The 22,345-nt window shown below is 36.7% G+C and overlaps 1 protein-coding gene across 1 annotated transcript in view; it reads left to right on the top strand.

The window, feature by feature from the left end:
• Positions 1-22,345, top strand: part of TRDN (triadin) — a 117,737-nt gene that overhangs the window by 93,262 nt on the left and 2,130 nt on the right. The window contains exons 13-16 of the mRNA XM_039568592.1: positions 2,086-2,163; positions 12,308-12,343; positions 13,415-13,477; positions 14,301-14,363. Coding sequence (XP_039424526.1) covers positions 2,086-2,163; positions 12,308-12,343; positions 13,415-13,477; positions 14,301-14,363 — 240 coding nt within the window. The remainder of the gene's footprint in view (positions 1-2,085; positions 2,164-12,307; positions 12,344-13,414; positions 13,478-14,300; positions 14,364-22,345) is intronic.

Genomic DNA, 22,345 nt, shown 5'->3' on the forward strand with positions numbered 1-22,345 from the left:
AGCTTTTCTGGCTTAAAACACTCTCATATCGGATCATGTGGTCAATTTGCATGAAATAAATGATTTGCTTAAAACTTGTAAAGCTATAAAATAGAATTTGACAAGTCATTAGCAATAAGTGGTATCATACTGGCATTATGAGCACACTGGTGCAATCATTAGAAAACTGCTGCCACAGCAAAGAACAGGAAGATAATGGGGGCAGCCTACAATTTGACCTAGAGGAGTTAGATCATTGCCCCATACTGTAGATGCCACACTGTAGCCCAAATTATTGACTATCTTTCTTCATTATTCATCTACTCAACATTCTGAGCCACTGCCCTTTATCCTCTTTCACACAAAACAATTAATCCAAGTTATAAAAAGTGTCACTTTTTTTTTTTCCTTTTGGAAAGAAAAAAAAAGAAATGGAAAAATAAATAACTAATCTTTAGTCTAGGACTTTGATCAAATGTAGAAGAATACCTGTTCTTCATCAATTGTTATGTTGATTTTTGCTTCATTCTGAACTAGAAATTCAATCTATGAAGTTTCCATATGTTGACAGAGGTTATGAATTTAACTTTTCTATTCTGGCTGGCAGCAAAGGTAATCAGCAGCTCATTAGTTCAGTTTTCAACTTCAAGATTATTTTTTTTTTAGACATAAAGTGTTTGGAAAATCATGGCTAAACATCTTGATTCCTGAAGTTTGCCTAACACTCATTTTAAGGCTATAGTTATTCTGTGATGAGATTGGTAAATATGCACTTGGGTTTATTGCCAAGACAGGAAATATGTGGAAAATGTAAAATTATTACTATTTGTTGCAAAGCACTTTCAATACATTGGTTTTATCAACGTGTTAATATTTTATCAGTGGCTCAGGCACACGTCAAGTTTGAGCAGCTGTGTGTGTGATATTTTATACAAATTATTGGATGAACTGAACCACATGCTTCCAAATTACGTGCCTGCAATTGTACATATGCTGATGAGATGCAATAACGTTAAGACCACGATACTCAAATCCCACTGCTATCTTCAAGATGATGTTTTTCTCATGCATTCCCCATGAGTATACACACCTTTGCAAAATGAGAGGGGTAAGTAAGATGCTGCAGTTTCCAAGGCCCAACAAAATCTTAATTTCTCTTCTGAGCCTATCACCAAGCATGAGGCATGCCTTTGAGTTTCTGATGTGAAGCTGGAGCTGAGATTTAACAGTCTGTTTGCATGTGGACTCTGGTGCAGTGAATGTATGCTGGTGCATAGGACTGAATCAATAGTGTACATAACTACTTAATTTTATTTCTCAGGTCACAAAAAATTGCACTTTCCAAATGACAATGACAGGATAATTACTGAGACTAAATGTCAGTGAAATAACTTAAAAGGAAATAAGGAGACTGTAAATATGTCATAAACTAGAAAATAAGCATAAGTAACATAAGAATACATTAAATATGTTTGTGAATCTTTGGAGAAATGAAATGAAAAATGTTTTTTACAAAGTATGGTATCTGCACATAGGCTAAAACAGTACAGAAAGTCCCAGTTGAACACACTGAGAGAGCAGAGGTGTTTCAGTCAGCAGCTGGAATCAGAACCTCATCAGTGTTTACAATGCATGACCTGGTTGGTATTGGCTAATTAAGAATAATCCTTAAGGATGAGAAACATCATAATTTTTACTGGTGTTTCCAGGAGTTCATAATAAGTGGACTTGAGGGAGCAACTAAAGATCATTTGTTTGACAGAAGAAAATAAGACTTTGTTGTAGAAGAGGCATCATGAATATGTAACCTTATTATCAGAGTATTATTCTTCTCTTTTGAGTCTAAGGAAGAAAAAGAGAACTGTAGCATTTCAGCATATATTTGAGTTACTTGGACTTCATTGATTTCAAATGTGACTCTTAAAAATAAATTACTCTATTTGTTGAGAAATATATTTCCTTCTTGTGGTATCTGAAAGATATTTTCTTTTATGCACAGTGTAATATTTTTAACATGAGAAATTTTGAAGGGAGCTCAGGCTCCCAGTGAAACTGCTCAGCCTGTTGGTGAATCCATTTTCTATGCTTCTTAACCTGTATACTTAGGTGCAGGACATAAGGAATTGGTACCACCTCGTCTTCTTCTGGAACACAGTCCAAGAAAGAAACCAGCAGCTATTGAAGGCAAGTTTGAGTTTTATCGCCTCTATTGGCTTCTACTCATTAACTTGACTCTCTGTTCTAATGGATTTTTTGGGGTTTTTTTTGGTAAATATAATATATATTAAAAAAGTGATCACATTACTAGGCCTGGGACAGGAATGACACACTGACATACACATGACAGGACCTAAATGTTCCTTATAGTAGTCTCACAGATGGCTTGGGGGATTTCCTGAGTGAAACAGATTACAGGATTGAGGCCTAATCTGTAAAATGCTTTGAATGACATTCAGCCATAACTTGCTATCTAACTGTAAACATAATCAACATTATCCTCTTAATATACTTTGGATTAGTCTTTCACCTATTGTTATTCAGTAATGTTTCTGTGCATTATTTGCAATAATTTCTGGCTCTGCATTTATCAACCCTGTTGCTATTGTTAAAACCGCTGAAAGAGAAATACAAAGTCAGATCTTACCTTCAGAAGATTAAAACATAATCCCTGAAATTGAATTATATTGTTTATATTCTAATCATTACAGTAAAGTGGTTGAAGTAAGCATTTTAATTTTAAAATTAACTATGTCCAATGACTTAGAACTACTACTGCAATATACATTCTTGGTCTTTGCATCATACAATTTAATAGTACAAAACACCTGAGTCTTTTTGTAAAGTTATGTAGTAGTGCTCAAATGATACTTGAGACCTTCAGTTGCACCATGGCACTTGTTAATCTCTCTCATAGAGCTCTTAGTTTTATGTTATCCAGAAAGCAATTGCAGTCTAAGAGAAAAACAGATTGGGTGGCAGCAGAATAAGTAACAAGATTTCCTGCATTTGAAAACATAAAATGAGACCCAGGTTTTGGCCGGACCCATGACTGAAACAAAGTGTTACATTAATTAAATATTTCTGTAATGTGATTATTGTGAATCAGAACATGTGGATAAAAATAGTTATGTGACTTATTATCTCTTTCCCCAAAATCTTGTTACCTCAAATGAATTTTTCTTTTTAAATGTATTGTTTAAAGGAGTATAAAATTGTGGTTATTGTGACTCAGTATAGTACATAAATAGATTTGCAGTCCTGCTTATTTTAGGAAAATGTTTGAACCCTGCTTATCAGCAGGAAGAAGTCCCTTCAGTGTTAAACTCTGTTATCCGTCAATTAACCATAATGGAAAAAAGACATAATAGAACAAGGCTGCCACATTTGCTGAGTGATAAACTTAATCTTTAAATATAACTGTTATACAAGATGAACTAGCATCAAATTAACATTAGTTCTTGATTTTCAAAATCATGAGGAGCATACAATTACTGCAATTGCACATAGAAATGACTATTTATGACCAGTTACACATTTGTGTGTTTCATTAGCTCATTTATGCATGCAATTCAGGTAATTGGGAATGTAAATTAGACACCCATTTGGCAAACAAATTGGGGGGAAATTATCTGCTCAGAACCATATAACTAAATTCCCTTTAAGGCTCAAGGCCAGTCACTAGGATACAATACCTTTCACACAAGAGATTTGGAGGAAATTAAGAAGGCAGAATTACTTGTAAAACATTACTGTGAAAAGCTGTTTTGTTGTGCTATTCTGTGTTTTCCATATATGAGAAAATATGCCACAGTGCCTTGAGGAACCGTAAACCCTGAAGCTTTATTTCAGACATAGGGGAAAGAAAAAAAGTAATTTATGAGAATATTTGGCACAATGTCAGAAGGGAAAAAAAGGAGTAGGCAGACAAATTTAAGTCTTTGAAATAGCTGAAGAGACATCTGCATGTGACTTCTTAGTGTTTAGGTACCTTTATGACTCGTACATCACTAAATATCACTGATCAGGAGAAGGAACAGATTGAAACAAAAGATTCTTCTAATAAATATAGTTGAAGATAGTATCATAAGTTGTCAGCATAGAGAACAAATAGAAGCATTTTTAAATTGAAAAATATACTTTATATAACATCAAAGACTGGCTCCACCTTTGACAGAAGAAACCAGCTTTTTTTTAAAATGGTAAAAGTGTAGGAAGTAACAGAACATTTATCACGCAGAAAATGTATGAAACCAATTTACTTACACCCTAGGCTTTGCAACTCAGTGATATTCAGACATTATATACATAATCATACAGCTGGTGAGGGCTGAAAGGATCTTACTCTTTTTCTAGATTGACATGTTTTCAGTATCATTCTATTTTGCCACTGCTGCCTTAGGTAATCTTGGACCATTCTTGTTTTCTGATAAGGTGGAAAGAGTGGTGTGTATGTGCCACATATCTCTAAAATTTTTAGATTATTTGACACCTTCAAATAGAATGCTTTTCCTGGATGTTATCCAGTGCCCTGTAGAAATTATGCTCTGCTGAATTCTTGAGGCCTTAGAAAACAAGCATATTGTTCTTATGTATTAAATCTCAAACATTCTTTCATTGTCATTGCCATTTTTCCTTTGTTCAGCTCCAGCGTAAATCTTTTGGAAAAGGGGTGATTATTTAAGACAGCCCCAATTTGTACACTGTATTCTAATAGTACTCAATAAATTGCATTGAAGTGTGTGTATGAGTTGAAATTTTCAGCTATCTCCTTGTCAAAAAGCAAAATGCTTTGTACTCATCTGGTCAGAAAGAAAAGGAACAGATGATTCCTCTCCTATTTCATGGTTGGTTGGCTCTTTTCAAAGATCTTACCTTCAAACTTCAATGAAGAGTTTGAATTTTCAGATCACCAACAGAAGAGAATAATAAAACAAAATATAGGATCCTGTAACAGTGAACAAGAAGAAAAGGACAGTGAACAAGCATAAAGGAATTTTTGAAGACAAAGACATTGATATAAAACATCTACTTGTATTTCAAACTTGGAAACCTTGTTTGGTAAACTACTAAGTAAAAGAACTAATTTTAAATTCTTTATCTTATCTTTTTCTGGAGCTTTCACAAGTACTTGGAAGCAGTGCTCTCAGATTGGCTGACACTGAAGCTGCCATGTCAGGATACTGTTGTCGCCAGTAATTTGAACAGATCACTTCTCCATGGCTATCTGAACTTTGACTTTAATATCCTTCTTCTTTCTTGGTTGTAGTCTTCACACCTCTTTTAACCCTGAATTTCTTGTATTTTGTTATTCACTGACATCCCAAAACTTCTCTGCAGTGTACACTGATTCTCTGTGATTCTCTCTCTTAAGTCTTGATTTTTTTGCTCAGCTCACACAGCTTTAACCTTCCTCCATTTCCACATTCACAGGAAAAGGTCTTTCCTTTCTAATAGTCCTCCCATGTTGCCTGACATGTCAGGGTAACTCAGGAAGACGCTGCAGTTAAACAAGTGTCAAAACTAAGATCAGAGGCTTAGCTAGTTATCAGTTAAGCTTCATGTTAATTGTTCCAGAATAGCATGTCTTTGCCTTCTTACAAGAACACAGCACCTTTGTGAGAAGCCTGTATCAAAATCCTTCTCCTGGTGGAAGGAATCTTAATGCATGTCATATAAGATCTCAAAGAGACATAGGCTTTTTACCACTTTGAAGAGTACTGTTATCACAAAAACATTTGAACAGCTTTGCATCTGAATATGATTTTCCAAGTTATATTGTCCTAGAAAACTGTTCCTGTGTCTTTGAGTGGGAGAGCATTTACCATGGAAGAGTCATCACCATAACAATTCTGATCTGTTGATGAATTGTGACAAGCTCTGACATATCCCCCTTCCTTGACTGAAGTATACTGGCTGGTCCTTGCCATCTTGATGGTATCTTTGACATTAAATGAGGCAAAAAAAAAAGAGGAAAAAAAAAATCTCTGCAACATCTTCAGAGGATCTATGAGGAAAAAAAGTATTTTATCTAGGTCACTGAATCCTCTAATTACAAATTTTGCAGAATACAATAAAGTGAGTTGCTGTGAAATGTGTTTAACTTCCCCCAAAACTCCTGCGGAGGCTAAATTGGCAACTGCATCTATGTTGCTATATAGAATGTACACTATCTGACTGTCTCAAGAAGAATTTCTAGTCTATACCTCTCTTCATGAATATAACATTAGGGGATATAACCAAGAATATCTAAATTACTAAAGTCAATACAAATTTTGACAAAGCTCCCTTGATGTACAGCAGTGTATAAATCTTGTACAAATCAATCTGCTTCTGTACAGTCTGTCAATGTCTGCCTTCCCTTCTGTACACAGATTGTTCTATAAAAAACCTCAGTTTTTCTTCTATACTGTAGAATCAATTACCCTTAAAAAAATCCTTCCAGTGAGAGACTATGATTCAAGATACAACAGAAACCCTTTAAAAAAGGCACAATATTGAAAATTTACTCCCAATTTAGAAACTCCTTAATAATACTGACATGAATTGTGGATGAAAATCCATTTTTCTGATAAATTTTAATCCAAGGGAGAATAAAAGCAGAAAAAAAGAAAAATATTCCTATTAGAAATATCATAATACAGTGGGTTGGGTTTAATCTAGGTTAATAGACCTAGTTAAAAGCTAGTTAATAGTTAGCTTTAAAGCATTGCTGTATACAACATAACAAGGTTTTTTGAGAAATACGGGCCTTATATCTCCATGAGTCTGTACTGAAGACAGTAAAACCTTTGAAATAATATGAACAGGGTTTCAAAGTGAGCTATTTAATGATTTAAATTAGACATTTAAGCAGTAAATTCTAATGATTTAGCAACGATGAAAAAACCCTAAATCTTCACTCTTTCAGAAAGACCTTGACATTTTCCTTAATGACATGAGGCTCTTCTGTGCTACTTTTATTCTATCATAAAATACAAAAATGTTAAACAGACATTAACGAAAAGCTTACTAGAGTGTAAGAAAAAAATATGCATAAAGATACGTATATTTTGATTAGACATATTATTATATTTTCTCATAATTTATAATAATAATACAATTTAGAATATGAGGGTATGCATTTGAATAAATATTCACCAAAGTCTACCCAATAAAATGCAAACAAATAACTCTGAAGATTATTTTAACTTTTCATAGTGCTTCTTAAAAATTACAGAAAAGCAATAACGTTTTGCCTATGCTGCAAGTGCAAAATACTGTTGCTGCAAATGGAAAATACTTACTTGGATTAAGATTCTCTGGGCTTTCAAAGGCAGAGCTTCCATGTTTCTTTGGAAAGAAAGAGGAAACTTTTACAAAGGATATCCTGCATAACCTCATCATCCCATTATTTAAGTTGAGACATTCTTGCTCAAAAGCATGCCCCATAAAAAGCACCAGCCAAACCCTTCCCAGCACTGGTAACACAATTGGTGATGAAGTTGATTCCTGTTGTCTAGTAGGAATGCCAGTAACAAGGAGGGAGAAGGCTAGTCAAGCTGCCTTACCTGTGTTGGTTTGGCTCTCACTAGTAAAGGTTGTACCATAAGAACTCAGTGCTCCCCTGGGAATTTAAGTATTCATCATAATCATATTTGCGTCATATTTGCCATTGGCCATTGTCCAGTGGCGTTTCTGTTGCTGGTCATGTTATGGAAGCTGGTCTGTCTTTTTCTCCTTGGTGTGTGTACTCTGGCTTCATTGCACTTGTATTTTTATTCCTTTGCTCTGCACTGTGCTGTTTAGTGAGAGGAACATATGGCCCATGCTATTAACAAGGAGTTCTGGTGCTTGATGCAATAGAGCCATGAAAAAGGAGCCTACAATCACTACAGGAAGAAATAAGAAACACTTATGTAGGTCACATGAAAGCATTCGGAATTTCAAGCATGATATTTCTATTGCACAGATTCTGCAGACCTCAAAAATATCTCCATAAGCAATCTTCACAGCTTCCAAATAGTGTTTCAGATTGGGATTTGAAAACAGTAAACCAATTTCAAAAAGTAAAGTCGAGCTGGAGAGATTGCCTAGGACTTCAGGGTGTGCTATATCTCCAATGATCTAGGTGCCCCAATAGTCTTTCACTTGCCCAATATGAAAACAAATTGTATTTCATTATTCTGCAAGGAAAAAGGTGGTGTCACTTAAACAGAGCTTTGCAAAAAATTGCACTTCATTTTGGCCTAAGCACTCACCTGTAAGTTGCAGAGAGCATGTGTGTGCATGTGTGCGTGCATGTATATGTGTTTGTGTGTGAAAAGAAGCAATTCTAAGAACATTTGGAACTTTAGATTAATACTATTTGGGTTTCTTTGATCTTTCTTGGCCTTTCAGTATCTTGGCTGAATCAAGATAGAATTATTTCTCATAGAGAAAATAACCAGACCAACAAGGACTATCTTACCGCAGAAACAGATTTCTTTCAAAGAGACAGCTACAGTCAATCTTCACTTGAAATTTAGATTTAATCTTAAAAGTATGAGTTTCCATGGCATCCTAAACTAAGCAGAAATATCTCCTTGCATTGTTTTTTCATTTCTTCAAAAGCTTTGTAACCCTAAGGGGACCATATTTTGTGAATGGGTGTTAAATTGTTTAGAATCAAAAGTGCAACTGACCAGTCTTTGTCAGGCTTCACTCTAAGCAACGGGCAAAGAAAAAAAATATCATCAAAAACTGAAATGCAAAATATTATTTTAATATTTTAAAGAATATCCAACTCCCACTGAGATCAACAGCAAAATTTTTACTCAGATCAGCAGGGAAAGGCTTTCAGTCACCAAGTAAAACAAAGATGAAATGTAATCCCTTCAAAATTAATAAGTAAATAAAATTTTAAAAATACAGTTTGGGGGTTTTTTTTAATGGCCTTTTAAAATTATGCCAGTGACAGCATAAGTTGTACAGAGCTGCTCGGAGAAAAATGAAGATCTATCTGTAATGAAGTCTGTGTTCAGTTTGAATTATGGTTTCTCAGGAAAAGCTAGATTAATGTTTGTTTTGTTTTGTTTTGTGTGTCAGTGGGTATACACATATCTCTGCCTCTCCTTAGTTCTGCCAGGACAAGAATCTCTAGGCAAGAAAAGCTGTTGCAGTATTTCACTAAGTCAGGCAACATCTGAAGTTTCTCACAGGAGCTTTCTTCCTGAGATTTCCTGACAATAGGGTTTCAGATAAATGCAGATAAGCCTTGTATAAGTATTTGAACTTTAGAAAGCTTATGTGAACCAAAACATCTCCAAACTTCTGGCATTCAGTCCCACTAGTTAGTGTTTGTTACATGCATGCCGCTCCACCAGAAAGAGTCTGCGGCTCTCTTTTGCTTCCCTGCTTACCTCAGTTTCTCAGAGGGGATGGGTTGAGCTGACAATTCCTTCCAGAATCAGACTTTCCATAATCACATGAACCATCTGGAGCAATATGGTAAAGAAACTCTTAGAGCACCTTCTTCTTCCAGTTCCTGTGCAGCATTCCTGTGACAGTATGCCCCGTAACTCATGTGCATCCCTAAATTTAGATTCCACTCAGCACTGGCAGAGTAGCACACTGGTCTTACCAGGCCTGATTTCAAGTGCTGCATTGTTAGCATGTTTCTGTTATCTCCCCTCCCACCATTGTCCAAGAATTAGCTGCCCTCCAATGAGAATAACATGAAGACATTGTCAAAATGGGTAAAGGAAATTCAGATTGAAACACCCCTTTCTTGGTCTTTGTTGAATCTTACTTGGATTTCCACCATTCTCAGTCCTTCGCCCCTTATTAATAAACAATTCCATCTCAGAGGTTTCTTTGCTTCAAGGGCTGTTCTCTTCAATCCAGCCACCTCCCAAGAAAATTATTCTATGCTGCTGCTTTTTATTTTTCACTCAGGAATAGTTTTTACCTGAATGTCCCATTCAGTAGTACATCACTGCTTTAATTCACAATTCTCATGCTCACTAGACTCCTTCTCATACTACATAAAGCTCAACTTCTGTATAGAGTCTACAGATAAAAAACTTGACTAAATGAAAAGTCCATTGTTTGCCCTGCTGACTGATTCTGTCATGTACTGTTCCAGCTGCATATATCCATATTTCATTCTTGTAAATGTATTTAGGGATTTAAAAGGTGGGGTTTTCTGTACTCGTATGTCTTACACTGTTCATGAAATGTGGCTCAGGACTAGTGTTACTGGTGAAAAAATACTGTTAATTACATTATCAAGAAAGAGTAGCAATAACAATAGCTTGTTCAATAGTTAATTGTGCTTGATTTTCATATTGTGGTCAACACTGAATCATCAAAAGCACTTTGTGTTTCCTTGTGTAACCCACAATTTGTGCATATTATGATGCCTCTTTATGCAGTTGATCCACAGCCTTTTGTAGTTCTGTAACTGTTCCTAACTAAAAAAATAAGTGCTTTCAATTAACAGATGGGGTTCATATTTTACAGTGCAAAAAAACCTGCCTAAGCTCCTATTTAATTATTTGCTCTGCCTCTTAGTTTAGCTGTGTATATATCTGCAGAAAGCCCACTACATTTACTGCTTCAGAAATTACAAGTTTTGCTGGGGTTAAACATACATTTAATATGCAACATTCTAAATGTGAGCTGCTCAAATTGAGAGGAAATAAATTTATTCAAGAAATGGGATTACTTCCTTAAGTCAGAAATTGCTCTTTCCATAATACCCCTTTACCAAGCCCATCGTTCTCATTTACACAAATTTCTCTCAGTTGTAGCTGTGAGGGGCAACAATTGGGCCAGATGCAGCTGAGATGTGAATGGAAGCTCAGTGACTGTTTTTCTCAGACTTGACCAAGAGGGTTTATCTTGCACTAGGCAGGGTAATTGGGAAACAGGGGCCACAGTCCTTTAATACGTCTATGTAATCATCCCCCAGAAATTTCATAACAAATGTAGACATCTCAGAGCTTCCTGGAAACTCTGAATAATGCAACTTGAGAGATTGATGAAAGAAAATTATGTCAGTGGGATTAATTGGTGGAATGACTTGGCAATGAAGAGTCTGCAGCCAGGGATGCCATCATCTTTGCTTGGGTTATTGGCAGTAAAAGTTCCTGCTACTTCCTGTACATCTTTCATACAAAACTTCACTTCTCAAAGCTCCATGCCTCGGCTTGTGGCTTTCAAGACACATATGGCTCCAAATCTTGCTATGCAACTTAAGGCAGATTTCATGTGTTTTTTCTGAGCCCCAGAGGCATGCAAAATGCTACAAGTTCAAAGGCAGAAATGCTCTTGGATTAAAGAGAATCTTGTAAGGACCTTGGGCTTAAAAATTATTCTTCTACATCACCTAGAACCAGAAATGTAAGAAAGCAAAAAAATCAATTTAACTCACCAGAACTGAGGCACTCAGCAAAAAAATGGATATTACAGAAGTACCAGCAGCACTTCAGCTTCTAGTTACTACAAGTAAAGGCTCATGGAAAGAAGACAGAAGGAAGCTGTTTTCTGTCAGTAACTGACCACTTGGTATGTTTAACAGTCTTGGTTAATTCAGGCAGAGTAAGCAAATAATTAAACCACATATTAGAAATTAGTGGAAATCTACATTACATGTGGAAATAATCCACTGAAAAGTCATAAGTGGCACTGGAAAGTAGAACTGTGGAACACCTGTGTGAAATCTGAAGCTGAAGAAACTTCCATTTTGAGGAGACATCCACAGTCCCTAGAAAAGTGTCTGGAGCAGTGTATCAGAGAGAGAGACAGGATAACAAGAATTTTAAAGTATACAAGAATATTAAACTCCAAACAAGTTAGTGGAGGATGAGCACTACTCTGATGCTCTACATATACCTAAGAAACCTGAGTATCACAAAGCACGCTCACAACATAAAGAAATTTGTAGCTTGGAGTGTAGTGTGCTCAGGGTTTCAGCAGAAAGAATTAAGCACACAAAACTCTGAGAGAAACATTCTGTAGAATGCAAGTGAAGACAATAACAAGGGAAATATATTGAACAAATCTGTTTAAAAAAAGAAAGAAGTGGAGTACATCTATATTATGCTTAATGCTAAAACCAATTATCAGAAAATCAGCAGGAGTATCATTTGAGGAGATGCTGAATATTGATAAATACATTGCCTCCATGATAGGCAAAATAACTTTATCTGTGAAATCAACATGGACAGATGATGGAATTCAGGTACTCTAAAACCCAGCAATTTTTCAATTTTTCAAAAATTAAACATGCATATTTTTTTTGGTTTAGGTAAAATGCTGTACGAATTTTAATTTTTTTCCCCCTGTTTGTATTTATTTTTCCATGCAGAAGAAAAGTCTACTGTGGTACCTAGAGAAGGGAAAAGTAAGTTTGGGTTTTTTATTTTTCCTTCATCTTCATGTTAGTTTTATGCAAGGGACAGGAGTATATTTGCTTCTTGGATTTGAAAATATTCCTATACCTTAAATATGTTTCAGTTAAAGAAAAGACTCTTGCTTAAGTGCTTATGGTTCTATCTTCTGTAAGATAATAAAACTTGGTTTCTTATCCACATTTGTACCAGTAAAAGATCACAAAAAGAAAACTATAGTTCCACTAACTATATCAATACCCAAAGCCATGCACCACAAACTGAAGGTAACAAATTTGGCTTTTCCTGGATGAGCGATTAAAAAAGCGCTTAGATTAGCTATTCTTGTACTCTTGTATTCTTCCCCATCAAAAAAAGGAAAAGTAAAAGTTATAACTTTCTCATATCCTCTACTGAACTCTCAATTTTCTCATTCAAAACACTCATTAAATAAGTAATTTAATTATTGTAGCTTGCTTTAAAAAAGAAAAAAAATATTCTCCTTATTTCTGCTGTTGCCCAAATAATTGCCAAAATAGAGGCAGATGCTTTTGAAATGATTTCATGTTGTTTTGTAGCTGATGCTTTAACAACAACTCCCCATGAATAACAGAAGTCCTGTAATGACAGCTTCAAAGATTCAATTCATAAAAAGTGTTATGAAGGTATATTGTATCTGCAGGCTTTTCATGGCATTCTATTCTTGTTCCAAGGCACCACATTAAGTATTGTTGTCATTCAATCAGGTTTTACAAAAGAAGAAGAACAGTGCATGGCTATTGAGTCACCACAATAAACTCTTAATTACACCAGGTTGATGGGCATAATTTCTTGAATGAGTACTTAAGTAATAATCTGGTGTGCAGGCTTGTTCCAGTTTTATCCTTAGCACCACATTCACTCTCTGAGTACTATGCTGTATTTCTGAGCTGCTGGTAATAAGTGACCATCTTATCAAATCTTGAACATATTGCAGATAGTAGATTCCCCACCCCAAATATATACATACATACATACTTACATACATGTTTGTTTGTGTGTTTCTATGTAAAAGTAGCCAGCTGAACTTAAATTTCTATTTTTAGAGAGAAAAGAGGAGAAGAAAAAGAGTGATGAAAAGAAGATTACGACTGAAACTAAGATGAAAGGTATGGTTTGGAAGCATTTCTTAGTGGCCTCATTCAGCTTTTACTCACACTCTGGCTCATTTCCCATTGTTTTCTGTTAGGTTAATCCTGTGCTTACAGCTGTATTGTCCTTAGTTGCTTAGTCACTATTTGCATGTTTCCACTTCTTCAGTATCTAATGTCTACTGTATTCGGTATCCAATATTTTCTAAACTCATTTTCTGACAAATTAAATGTCCTGTTTGGTGGCCTTCTATGGGCTTTTTAAATAATTTAATGGAGTCCATATATAACAGGACATAGTTATACTGCAATACACAAAACTCCTGGAAGATATCACTCAATTCATGGTATATCAGTTTCTGAAGGTGGGGTAGATCTATTTATTTTATAGAATCACAATTGAAACTTACAGTGACCAAACTGCAAAGTCATCATATCCATCTAAATAATATTTTGATCATTCATTCCCAGAAAGCATCTAAAATCCACTAAGGTGTTGCTTCATGCAAAATATTTAAGTCATCCATTATTTTTTAATGATCTCATTGCTACTGGAACTTAAGTTAAAAGGTGCCACATTCATGCACTGATGATTCTTGCCCAACTTTTGATGAATTATTAAGGGTCCAAATCATCCATAGTTGATGCATACTGATTAATTTTCATTTTCAGCTGATTCCTCTGTGGCTAGTTGGGTGCAAGTGCTATAAGGAATAATCTGAACTCCCAAATAAGTCACATTTTTTTCAGTATGTGCCCACCAGGACTTGGTTGACTGCATATTTGAGTGTATGATTCAGAGTTCCAGCATATCAAATTACTCTCTTTAATTAAATCTTAGAAAAAACAGGAAAAAAGGAGAAAGCTCATGAGAAGACAGCTGTCCCTGAAATTAAAAAAGCAGGTAAGAAATTGAACTCTGACTTTCTTTGCAGTGATATTTCACTATTTAGTGTAAGCACTTTCAAGTTTTAAGTATTCGAGATAAGGGTGCATGTAGTTCATTATTATTTAAGAATCCAAGTGGAGATATCGATAGATAGATACAGATGTATCACAGTATATTTATATCTAGATATATATCTCTGAATTTTTTATATTATTATATTATATTATATTATATTCATATCTGTGTATTCATATCTGTGTATATCATACGTGTAATTTTCTGTTCTATGAACTTGGGACTTTTACATTAGAAGCACTGCTTTCACTCATACACTAAATCTATCAAGAGCATAACTAATTTCAAAGGCTATATGGCAAAGACTGAGTGGAGAGCATATATTTTTCCATTAATTATTTTACAAATACAGATCATTTTAAGTAATAAATAGAAACATCACCTTATCAAATCACTAAATGTGGGAGAAAATAGATGGTTTTCTTCCTGAATTTTTATTCATGCCCAGAAAAGGATTTTTTAAAAAGTTAAAGTTAGGGAATATCCTAAACCTAATTGATAGTTTCATGCATAAAATTATAAATATTTCAATAAGATTAGAAATTAACAATTGGGTTTTATCTACACTAAAAATGTTGTAATTTTTCTTCCCCATTATTTCAAGTATATTTGCAAGTATGTTTAATGCAGAAATGCAAAAGTGTCTCCAGTAAGTAACACAGCCTGTCTCAATAAAATCAAGGAGAAACAAAATGCTCAGTCTAGTGGTTGATCACCATCTGAATACCTAGAAACACTGATTCCAATTGATGCTTTATCTTTCACTTTCTATATAACCTTCTACAAGCCCTCAGGTACTCAGATTAACCTTTCTGTAGATTAGTGTAATGCCTAAAGCCACGGAGAAAGGTTCAAAACAGGATGTAAATATTCAGGGCTATATTTACTATGTCCTCAAGGCAAACCTTGTGCTCTGTTTTCTAATTATTTAAATCTGTTGAATGTTATCAAAAGCTGAAAGGATCTATATACCATTGTTTACTAATATTGTGGGTTACAGATGCAAATTTCAGTAAGCAACTGGTTTCTTTGCCACTGAATCATATGTGGTCTGCATAAGCTTTCCTATTCAAGCATTTAAGGATGGGAAGAAAAATGGCAATTTATGTTTGCCAAAATATGCAAATACACAGATTACCTCGGACAACTATCCTGGTAGCCCCATATTTAAATATGTCTTTTGTAGTAGGGAGTTGTACACACTGGGGAAGGGATGGGGATGAAAGGAAATATTCTTTTCTAGTTAAGTTGCTTATTTTAATGTATAAACACAGATTTAAAAAGAACATAAGCTTACATTTCAAATATCTTTTGTAATTTTATTCTGGTTCTAAGCTTGTATTTCACTTGAGAATACAGAATTGTAAAAGATTACATTTTATGGCAGAGCTGCAGTATAAAGTTATTAATATGTTCATCTTCACAAGCAGTTGCTAAATCCAGTGAGTCATCCCACCAATGCTAGAAAGACACAAATTAGACACACCGAAATATCTGCACATTTCTGTCCCTTTTATTAGCTCTGTAAGTTACTGCATTTTTGGAGTTTACTAGCCTTTGTGTGAGAGGATGGTAAACCATAGTATATTCTAGCTACACATATTGCTGTTATTCCTCTTTCAGCTTGCTCTTTGAATGCATGTGCACTTTCTACCTTTGATTGGCAGCACCTATTGTTATCCCTGAAATAATTGCCATATTTGATCAACAGAATAGTAGTGCATAGCCCAGTTTTGAAATGAGGCACCTTGATGTCTGATAGTGTTTACATAATTTGAACAGACACAGAAAATCAACCTCTGAGCATTTGAATCAGCAGACTAGATAAGCATCCAAAAGAAAAGAACAGCTTCTAATTTTCTTACCTTTTCCCTTTAAAAGGCTAGGCAGAGGCCACTGCATTGAAAATAAACTCCTCGCCTGATTTTCAAACTCTTGCATTACCTCTGAATGTCTCTGATTTTGTCTCATTTTGCTTCCCCTGACCTTTGCAATCCATGAAGCTGGGGTGTTTTCAGGGCAAGCTGGCTTCTCACTGCCACCCACAACCATCCCCATACCACTGAGCAGCTCCTTCTGCTCCAAGGTCCTCCTGGCACCCAAGCCCCCGCTCTGGTCCACACCCTTGCATACTTTCTCCCAATAGACTCACCTCCAGCTGGAGGCCCATTAACCAGGCATTGCCCATAGAGGAATGGTGTTATGTACAGGCTGTCAGGCTTGAGAGAGGAGGAGATGCTCTGTAAGCACTAAGCAGTACAAGCATCTCTAAAATAATGTTCTGAGAGAAGCACATCTCTATATTACTCTCCATCTTTTTTGCTCTAACAAGGAATGCTTGTAATTGCAAATACTGAATATATTTGCAGATTAATATTTCAGATTGGTCCTTTGGTCCAAGAGACAATTTTATCTCTACTGTTACCAGAATGGAGGATTTTTTATTGCTCTTCATTAAGTGCATCCCTGTGATATATCTGTTTATTTGCATGCCAGCTCACTCTTTCTCCCATTCTCTCTCCCTCCATTTTTCTCTCTCTCTCTCTCCCCTCCTCTCTTTCTGCTGCTGCAGAGGATCAAGACTCATCTAATATGAAATGTTCTCAGTCTTCAGTACAGAGCAAACTGAATGATTCTTAATTAGCTTTTAAAAGTGCATTGTAGATAAAACCACATTAATCCTGTGACCTTCAGCTTGTACAAAAGCATTGTGTTAATTGTCCTGAAAAATAGATAATTCCATTGTTACAAATTCAGAGGTCTAACTTAAACAAACATAATCATCAGACACAAGGGTCTGGTATAGGCAGACTTCAAAACCTTTTACAGCAATCTAGGCAGTGCTACTCTGGATAAAGAAGGAGCTGCATCTCCAAATCCCCATTAAGGGGCTTGCTACACCTCAGCAGATATAAGCCTTTGCCAGGCTCTCCCAAAGGTTGTCCTGGTGCTTGGGATGTATCAGCCCAGGGGGCTTCAGTCTGCAATCTGACTGAGAAAAGGGACCTTCTCTGTTAAATCTTTGGTGTCCAACCCTCCATGAAAATTAATACACAGAAATTGGTGCTTTCAGGCACTCATCATTTGCATGCAGATTTTTTTTCCTGATCATCCCTTTCCCAGAGTCTGGAGCTTCTCTGCTCCTTCTTGTATCAGCTTTCCTAGAAATGATATTCACACCAGACTTTGTCCTTGATTGTTGCAAACTCCTTTCTCATTTTGTTTTGGTTCTCAAAACAAATCACATAGGTAAAATGAGTTTATAAAGCAATAAAAATATCAGCCTGGATCATGACACTATTTCCTACCTAAAATTCTGTTTCAACTGTCATTATTGATCTTCCTGTTATTCCTGGATTTTTTTGATAACAAATCTTATAACTGCTTTAGAAAGGTAGTCAGTGTCTTTTTCTCCACTTTCCATACAGGGAAATTCAGGTAGAGACATGTAATCCAGGCCAGTTGTCCACATATTTATCTTCTGCTTATACATATCTTCTGAAAGCTAAACCAATGCTAGCTGGATTAAAGATCCCAAATTTTTATACACTTTCACTATTTTCCTAGTGATAAACCAGAGACGTCAGACAATGCAGCTGATGTCTAGGAAGAAAATAGTTCTGCTAAAATCGTAAAGTCTTATCAGCTGGACCTGTGTTCAAGAATCCCTCAGTTCTGACCTCAGTGACAAATGTTTAATACCACCACACTTAAGTACCTCCTTGAGCCGTTCTGGTGCGCAGATCTACTTGTCCCAGATCAGGAAGCACGATCCCTTCCATTCTGTCGTGTTGGTATATGCATGTTCCCAACAGAGCATACGGGCCCCTACAAAGGAGCATTGGGGCTGCTCCATAAATAAAGGAATTAGCTTGCAGTGCTTGCACATACCACTAAATGATATCCCTACACATTTGAATATCTTTTAAATACCTTCAGAGCTGGCAACTCAACCATTTCCCTGGGCAGCCAGCTCCAGGGTTTGACCCCCTTTTCAGTGAAGAAATTTTTCACAATATCCAATCAAAACCTCCCCTGGCACAGCTTGAGGCCATTCTCTCCTGTCCTATTACCTGATATCTGGGAGACCAACACTTGCCTCACTGCAATTTCCTTATTGGTACTTGCAGAGCGCAATAAGGTCTTCCCTGAGCCTCCTCTTCTCCAAGCTAAACAACCCCAGCTCCCTCAGCCACTCCTCGTTAGGTTTGTGCTCTAGACCCTTCACCAGCTCTGTCTCTCTTCTCTGGACACACTCCAGTACCTCAACGACTTCCTTGAAGTGAGGGGCCCAAAGCTGAACAGAGGTTTCAAGGTATGGCCTCAGCAATGCCGAGTACAGAGGGACAATCGTTTCCCTAGTGCCCTGGCCACACTGCTGGCTCATGTTCAGCTGGCTGTCAACCAATATCCCCACATGCTTTTCTGCCAGTCAGTTTTCCAGCCACTCTTCCAACAGCCTGTAGCACTGCATGGGGTTGTTTTGACCCAGGTGCAGGACCTGGCACTCTGTGTTGTTAAACTTCATACAGTTGGCCTTCACCCATCAATCCAGCCTACCTAAATCCCTCTGCAGAACTTTCCTGCCCTCCAGCAGATCAACACTCCTGCCCAACTTGGTATTGTCCACAAATTGACTGAGGGGTACTTGATCCTTTCATCCAGATTGTTGATAAACATATTAATATGGCAACAATATATCTCTGATGCATGATACCGTGTCGTATGTTTCAGGCAGTGTTAGCAGGAGAGGGGAGTGGTGATGTCTCTCTTTAGATACCACAGTAAATCTTTGTCTCCTGAATAGGAAAAAGTCTCTGGGGGCTTAAAGTTACAGACGCTGAGGTGCATTTTAATTATCTCACTGTAACAACCACGTGAAGTCGCTCTGCAGTCATGAAAAAAGCAAACTAAAAGTTAATCTTGGATATAAAAGTTTAAAACAGTACCTTAAGACCGCCACAGAACTGGGATAACCAGGTTTTTCTTGCTACTCCGTTACCCAGTGAGATCAAGACAGCAAGAAAATCTGTCTTTAATCATACTTTGGAGGAAGAATGTTAGTAGTAGGTAGAGCAGAGTGGAGGTGATCAGACAAGAGCGAACATGACTGACCAGCTCCCAGCAACTTTTTGCATGGGTTGACCACAGATATATTTTCTTTAAAGGACAGTCCTTGTAATTTGAAAACAAACCCACAATGATTTTACAGGAAATGAAGGGAAAAGACCAATTTATACACCAATAGTATATTTTTTGTTATTGTCCGCTATACAGGCAGGAAGAGAAATTCCTTCGATCATTTTTAAATTCCTGGTCTGAACAACAATTTAAAAATGCATTTAATTTTGTGACTTGGCGTCAGCGTCTACCTTTTCAGTCTTGATATTAAGCCTTCTACTACCATAAAAGAACCTCTACTGACACCTGGTGGCAATTTATCTTTTTCTTTCAATCCATATGCCTGAGGGTTTTTTGTTGTTTGATTTCAAATGTACCTATTTAAAAAGAGTTTGCTGAAGTAATGATGAACCTACTACTTACCTCCCCATGCTGCTTATCCTATTGCTTTCATGTCTAAAATATGTTAGAATGTCATCTAAATGTGACACTATTCTCAGAATAATTTTGCAATGTAAATACTTTCAGTACTGACAGAGAAGTAAAAATTAAAATACACCTTATGACATAAGTTATAATCAGGAAAAAAACATTCTTGGCTAACCCACTGATCTAGAGAAGAAGATGCATACCACACTGCCTGAAAAGCTTTGGGCTGATCTAACTGTGATGGATTGAATGTTTCATTGAGGATACAAATGTCGATCCTCATTTTTTTCTGATGAGCAAATGTGCTGTACTTGCACACATTTGTAGGAAAACACCTCTGTTGCCTCTCAAGAGCAGGGTTTGAAACTCCTCACTCTGCCCTGCCCACTGCCAGGAGTGTATTTCCAGCTGAGTGTCTGACGGCTTTAAGCAGCCCAGCTTGGACACTGTGGTGTATCTCATGTTCCCTTATGTGAGAGACACCACACGACAGATGTCAGCAGACGGAAGGATGATGTGTGATGTGTGTTTTTGGAGGAGGCCACAGTGTAAGATCTGCAACAGCCAGTGAGATGTAGAGGCTGTCACAATTTAGGCTGCTTACAAGAAAAAATGGAATTGTGAATCCAGAACAAGAGAGCCTAAGGTATTTTGAAAGAGGTAAGTCACATACAGAAAATGAAACATGTTTATTCACAAATTTTCTTGTGGCTTATTAGACAAAGTGTGAGGAAAAGGTAAAAACTGAATCACTTAGGAACTGGAGTGCACATATAAGTGTTATGATGCATTTTGGATTGACAAGACCTGTTTTCAGAATGGCCGCTACAATAAGTAGAATGTAGGAGTTTTGAGTGGTAGAACCCCATCTGACTGGTCTTCTACCTTTTTTTTTTTAATGATGAAAAGCCATTATATTGAGTTGGCCCTGGACAGCTGCTAAACACCCACACAGCCACTCATTCATTCCTCCCTATCAACACAGCAGGGAGGAGAACAGCAAGAGCAAAAGTGAGAAAACTCATGGGTTGAGACAAAGCTTAAATAAAATAAAGAGGAGAAAAACGAATGATGTAATCGCTCACCATCCTGCCAAGCAGACAAATGCTCAGCCAGTTGAAGCAGAGGACACCCTTCCCCTGGTCTTCCTCTACTCTCAATTTTTATTGCTAAGCATGGCATTATATGGTACGGAATACATATCTGGCTGATTTGGTTCAGCTGTCCCAGCTGTGTCCTCTCCCAACCTTTTTCCAGCAGCCAGTAGGGGTAGACAGAGTGGGAAAAAGAGAAAGCTCTAAAGCTGTGCAAGCACTGTTCAGCAATAGCCAAAACTCTGGTTTGTTGACAATGTCTGAGTAACAAATCCAAACCAGAGCATCATACAGGCTGCTATGAAGAAAACTACCTTCTCTGTCCCAGCCGAACCCAGAACAGGAACCTATAGGTCGTATTTATTTGCAGATAGATCTAGAAAGATTAGGAGAAGAAACAAATGTAAAAATAAAGCAACGGAAATAATAAGCAATGGTTGCTTTGTGATTCCTCATGCAGACGAATGTATAAGAGCAATAATTAAGGAAACACAGTGTGTTATGAGTTGAGAGCAGTTTTAGGAACAAACCATGTTAAAGCAGACATATAAAACAAAGGAGGAGCTTAAGGACCTTAGAACTGTGTGATCCTTCTCTAGGGTGTTTCTTACCAATATTCCTTTGGCAGCTTTCTCTGCTAGACTGTTCATCCACTTATACATTTCTGCAGAGGTTTGGCTTGTTGTGGGTTTGTACAACTCTTAGCAAAGTCCCTGGCTCTGATTTCATTTTAATTATGATTCCAATTGATAATATCATTATATGAATCAATGCCCATACACCAAAGCCTATAAAAACCACCTAGTTTTCCCTGATGGATGACTGCCGCTTCAGGTTTCATCTCCTCTAGTACAGGCCAATCCATTCCTAACTAATAATTTTCTCATGACCCTATTATGCATGTCGAGCCCATTTTGATTTTTCCTTTCCTACTGCTCTTCTCCTGGATCCTTTTCATGATTCATTTGCAGTTTCCTGGCATTTTTTCATTAGTAGATGCTTCTGCTTTCGCAAACTATGCATGTAGCCATCAGCACTGGTAGTGTTTACTAACCCACAGAAATGTTGGATTAGGATTTCTGCAGTTACCGGCAAGTGATGTAATTTACTCTTTTTTCTCTTACAAAAAAAGGGTCTAGGAGCATCTCTTGACTTTGATAACAATTTCCTGTTTGTGGGGTTTTGTACAACAAAATCACAGAAAGTGGAGATGGAAATGACCTACTAGGTCATCTAATCCTTCCTTCTGGCAATGCAGGATAATTCTTTACAGAATAT

The sequence above is a fragment of the Corvus cornix genome, chromosome 3 (assembly GCF_000738735.6).
Source record: "Corvus cornix cornix isolate S_Up_H32 chromosome 3, ASM73873v5, whole genome shotgun sequence".
NCBI classification, from domain to species: Eukaryota; Metazoa; Chordata; class Aves; order Passeriformes; family Corvidae; genus Corvus; species Corvus cornix.